This window comes from Poecilia formosa, unplaced genomic scaffold, assembly GCF_000485575.1.
Source record: "Poecilia formosa unplaced genomic scaffold, Poecilia_formosa-5.1.2 Scaffold48, whole genome shotgun sequence".
NCBI lineage: Eukaryota > Metazoa > Chordata > Actinopteri > Cyprinodontiformes > Poeciliidae > Poecilia > Poecilia formosa.
In genome coordinates, this window is record NW_006799987.1 from 2,698,751 (window position 1) to 2,704,521 (window position 5,771).

Here is a 5,771-nt window from a genome sequence, read left to right on the forward strand (position 1 = left end):
GCTCCTTCACCTGGAGGCTCCTTCAACTGGAGGCTCCTTCACCTGGAGGCTCCTTCAACTGGAGGCTCCTTCACCTGGAGGCTCCTTCAACTGGAGGCTCCTTCACCTGGAGGCTCCTTCAGTTGGAGGCTCCTTCACCTGGAGGCTCCTTCAGTTGGAGGCTCCTTCACCTGGAGGCTCCTTCAGTTGGAGGCTCCTTCACCTGGAGGCTCCTTCAACTGGAGGCTCCTTCAACTGGAGGCTCCTTCATGACTGACAGGAATCTCAAACACGCTCAGTCACACCTTCAGTCACACCTTAAAAACTCTTACATTCAAGTATCCAAAGCTAAGGCCCAAAAAATGTCTTAAATGTATTTTTAAAAGTTTGAGACATTAAACTATTATAATGTTTAATCATGTATATTCATTGTATTTTGTTTTTGTCGTGGGAATTTTGTCAGGAAAAATTCAATGCATTCTGAGACTCAAAGCAGTTGAGGCTACCGCTAACTAGCTGCTAACATACCCATGCTAGCTAAATAGCTAGCTCTTTTTAATCAATCATGGGTAAGTGCAAATAGGCCAGTCACAATAATCAATAAATCAATTGATCGCATGATAAATGAAAACAAACTCAATAATTTTCATTTGTATGATTTATCGTTTTTTTCTACCAAAAACTGGAGGATAAAAATCTTCAGTCTTGTGTTTTGCCATTTTTGAAGGATTATTTTGTTTACATAAACTTCAGAATTGAAAGTTTATTGTTGAGAATGTGTTCTTGCATTATTACCATTACATTACTTAAAAATGGCCTCCTGAGAAAATGTGATATTTTGACAAGTGCAAATTTATTTCAGCTGGACGATGTTGGTACATGTTTAATCCAATCAGAATGACCTTAAAAAGTCTTTAAAAGTCTTAAACTTCATCTGGTGAAATCTTAGATGTGTATTATATTTTCATCCTGTCTAAATTGGTGAATGAATGAATAATTTTAACTTTTTTACCCAATGCTGTTAATCAATCCATATCGGTGTATTTTCATTCCACCTTGGAAATAAATATTTCAAGTCCGTTAAAATCCCAGTATTGACAGAAATGAGCATTAATTCATCCAGGTTCTGTTTTGCAGCTCTGCATCATGTCAGGCTGGAAGACAGAAGGTCTCTCACCGAGTTTCCCCTGGCAGATGTCGAGCCGTGAAGCTCCGTCCACGATGAACTTGGGCGAAGAAAAAAGCTCCTGGAGACGCCATGAAGTTCAGAGAAGGAGAGAAAGAAAAAGATCAGGGTCAGTTCAGAGCTGGCACAACATCCAGTTCCTGGTTATTATTCTGCAGAAACGCAGCTGTTTCCAAGAATCAGGAACTTTAATGAATCGGCTGCCGGCGGCTCAATGCTTTGCACAAGATGGCTGCTGCAAGACAGCATTGCTGCACGGGCAAGAGCAGCACTACTTCAACATATTTTTATTCAAGCAAAAGTGAAAAGCAGCTGTCTAAGAAATTACCCAAGACTAAAAAAGTCTTTGGTAAGAGGTTTACTCAAGTACTGAGTAACTAATCAAATTAGTAATTTTATTATGAAGTATTTCTTCTCTTGAGTAAAATTTCTCACTGAATGAAAAACAAACTTGTTTTAACCAAAAACTCAACAGACACAGACTCACTCCTGCAGTTTCTGTTAAAATTTCTGAAGTTTTTAATGGAAGAAACTGATTTGGAAACATTTATTTTTGCCTGATTTTTGTTTCTTATACAAATTAATTATTTTTCATTTTTGTCTTTAAAATACCAAAATTTCCACTTTACATTTTGGTCCATCTGATTATGTATTTTTTAAATATTAAACGATTCATGTTTTGATCAGTTGATCTTTTTTTTTTTTGCAGTGCTCTTGCTACAAGGCAACAGTGAAATCCGTTTCAGGTTTCCTAATATTTTGTGACAGACCCGTTTCTGCTCGCCAGAACATCCAGTAATTACCGCCTACACGCTGGAACCGGCTCGGTTCGTGTCGCTCACGTTTCAGCGACACCAAACAGTTGAATCCTCACTGCCCGCCTGCCAGCGTCCATCATTGAGGAAGTAATTAACACCCTGAAGGTCCTCCAGTCAGAAACACCGAAGGGCCTGAGCCAACTGATGGCTGCGAGCCAGAGCAGGATGTTCTTCACACGTTTCACCAGACCGGTTTGTTCATCCAGCAGCTAATGTTTAAAGAGCAGCTGCTCCAAACCCCACAGAGCTCCGTGTTTGCTTTGCATCAGGATCTGTAGGTGTGGACGGAGAACTCCTGGCTTCCAGCTCTGTTATCTGTTTAATGTTTCATCCCAATGTTGGCAAAGTGATTAACTGTCGCAGCCACATAATGTGAGTCCATTTCCGCCACTGATGAAAAAATAACAAGCTTTTATCTTATAATTACGGCTTAGCTAGAGTGTCTAGTTATTATAATAATTATTTATTCATCTATTGTAATAATCAGCTAATAGCTAAGACATAAAAATGACCAAAAGCCATAAATATGATCAAGTCAAAACAATGACAAGTTCAGTCATAAATACAGTTAAATGACTTGGCTTGTAGCTCGATTAGTCAAAATGAGCTAATTAGCCATAATTATGACTTAGCTAGTCATAATTAACTATGACTAGCTTCTAGCTAATAATTAGCTATGGTTAATAATTAGCTAGTCATAATTAACTATGACTAGCTTCTAGCTAATAATTAGCTAGTCATAATTATAGCTAAATATGACTAGTTCATGAGATCTCATAATAATGCGGTAGCTGTCACATAATACTGAGATCCTAAGTCATACTTCATCAGAGTGGTTCTGGTTCTGGTTCTGCTCGGCATCCCCAGAACCAGATATGGAGAAGCAGCATTCAGCACCACAAATCTGAAACAAACTTTCAGAAAACTGCAAATCAGCTGAAACACTGAGTTCCTCTGAATCGAGGCTAAAAACCCATTCAGTTGCCTTTGGCTCACTGATGGAACGTTGATCAATATGTTTGCTATATTTTTGTTTGATGATTTTGATATTTTTTGTTGCTCGTTTCATAACTGGTTGCTGTTTTATGTTTTTATGTTGGGATCATTCTGATCTGCCTTGTTGCTGAAATGTGAGAAATGAGATCAACAGGTTGTTTGAGCTGCACTGCTGAAAACACTCTTTGTGTTCAGCTTTGTGTGTTTTTCTCCTTCATGTCAACTGTGATTTATTCCCTGCAGAACTCCAGGTCGCTGTTTGGACTCCCTTTTTCTTTTTACCTGACTCACCTTCCCAGGTAAAACTCAGACATTGCCTCCAGCTGCATATCAAATCCACATTTTTCACAAAACCTGTATTATTGTTTCACTGCTTCCTGCTGTAAGTGCTGGAATAAGGAGGCTAAAAGTTCAGTTTTACAGCCTGGTTAGGCAGGTTGTTTGCTTCTGGCTAAACTTTTAACCCTGAATCTGCCTGTAATCTGTCTGAATGACTCTGGAGCATCTCGCTCAGATCAGTCACTAAAGATTTCCTTCCTATGGAGAAGTTTATGCCTACAGTGAACAGCATTAATACTCCTCTTTACAGACATTTTATTGGAGGTTTTTGTGTTTCATGTTTCAGTTGCTGCTTGACTGATCCAACCAACTTTTCTCTCCCTGAACTGTTGTTTCTCTAATTGTTTGATTTCAAAGCTCAACTGAAACTAAAATTAATTCAGATTAATTCAGATTTTAATAATAAAACATCTGTAGTTTTTTTTTTATTACTTCCTGAAGGCAGAGCTTCAGAAAGAGGAAGAGCTTCTTAAAGAGACAGAAACCCAGGCATTAAATCAGGAAGTAAAATTTCTTTTAAGTCATATTTTTATATTTAGCAGTCTTATAGCAATTTAAGGTAACATAGTTACTTGCTTGTGCTATAAAGTCGTAAAATGTGCCTAGAAAACACATCATACTGCCCCTTTAAGATGTTTCTAATATTATATTAAAAAGCTCAATTGGTTTAATAAAAAAACAGCAGAATTTTTATTTTTTAAACCTAACTGGTAAATAATCACCTTATTTTGGATCCAAGTAGCTCAGCTTGCTTATCCCTCAGGCCGGCTGTGCAGCAATGGAAACCAACACTTTGCAGAGTTGGGTAGGAACTACTTACATTTACTCAGTTACACTCACTGCTTTGAACATTTGTACTTTTAGGAGTATTTTTACTACGCTGTACTTTTTACTTTTACTTTTACTGATTCGGAAACATTTTCTTTTCCTGATTTTTATTATATAAATTATTGTCATTTTGGTCCTTAAAATACTTAAATTTCCATTTAATTTTATATATTGGTCTGTCTGATGATGTAATTTATAAATTATTGATAATTTGATCAGTTACTCAGTACTTCAGCAAACTTTTTTTTACCAAATACATTTTTACTGCTAATTTCTTGCTACTTTTTACTTTTACCTGAGTAAAAATACGTGGAGGTTGAACTGCTTTTACTCGTTTTTTTGGCCCTGAATCTCGTGTTGTTGTTTTTACCTTCGGTCGCATCCATCTGACTCCGGCCTCCATCTCCAGCTGTCCCACCGGGAAGTGGTAGTCCACGCACAGCCCGTCGCGGCCCACCGTCTCCACCTCCCCGCCCTCCAGCGGGATCCCCAAGGCCCCCATGTTCATCAGCCACAGGCGGGACTGGGAGCCCATCAGGTCGTCGGAGCACTGCGAGTCCGCATCGTCGCTGTCCGGCGGAGGGAGCGAGCTTTCAGAGGACAGACTGCGGGACTTGAACATGCTGAGCCGCGCTGTTCTCACCTGAGCTCCGCAGGCAGGTAATGAACTCCCGCAGGCCCCGCCCACCCAGAACAAACCGCACACCTAATAACTAAGGTGTGGCGCCTGCATGTCAAGATTAGAAAACTGCTGATTTAACCTAACCGGAGTCTCTGATCTTTATTTTTAATCAAGCTTTATTACTATTCTGTCATAAAGCTTCTTTCCATTTAAACAGCTTTACTTTAAACCATCAAGTCATAAAAATTAACTAAAGATTTTATCTTTCAGACCAAGAATGAAAGCATGTTAAGCTCTTCACCGTAAAAAAAACAACACTGCAAAAACAAAATCTAAAGTATTTTTGGTCTAGTTTATAGTGCAAATACCTCAGCACACCTGAAATAAGACAAAACTAACTTCAGCAAAATATAGGAGTTATTTTATGTCAGTTACTCCTTAATATTTACTAAAAAAGTTCTTCTTAGATTATTTTATTTATAACGAGACATTTTTCCCACGTTATAATGGAAAAACTCCTGCCTGTGAAACTAGAACTTTTTAATTAATATTAAGCAATTATTTGCTTAAAACAAGCTGAAAAGTTAGTTCTTCATCTCTAGGCCTCTTTTTGAGAAATATGGTTGAAAATACATGCCCAAAATTCATTTAATGTATCTCAAGAACTACAGAGTTTATTTTAATTGTTTTGGTATCAAAATAAAGGCAAGACTCTAGAGAATATGTTACAGCTCTAAAACCCACCCTGCCTGTTACTGAGGAAAGTGAATTAATATGATACACAGCAGAAATTAAGCAAAATATCTATTTCCGCCAAAAAAAAACCAGTTCAATATATGAAGATTCCTTTCAAAGCATGTTTACTACATGTTTTGGATGTAGTAAACAACAGTACACAATCTGACCTTTTACTGTGCCAAGTTTCATGGAAAGAAAGTGAATCACATGAGTTTTAGATTACTTGTAATAAATAAGTAATTACATCTAATAACAATTGTTTTTG

General features: G+C 37.8%; 1 protein-coding gene across 1 annotated transcript in view; it reads right to left on the reverse strand.

Annotated features, from left to right (window-relative positions):
• Positions 1-4,975, reverse strand: part of zgc:85932 (calpain-9) — an 18,483-nt gene extending 13,508 nt beyond the window's left edge. The window contains exons 1-2 of the mRNA XM_007552471.2: positions 4,517-4,975; positions 1,157-1,226 (exon numbers count right to left, since the gene is read on the reverse strand). Of these exons, the coding sequence (XP_007552533.1) occupies positions 1,157-1,226; positions 4,517-4,768 (322 nt within the window). The 5' untranslated portion in view covers positions 4,769-4,975. The remainder of the gene's footprint in view (positions 1-1,156; positions 1,227-4,516) is intronic.
• Positions 4,976-5,771: the final 796 nt, after the last annotated feature.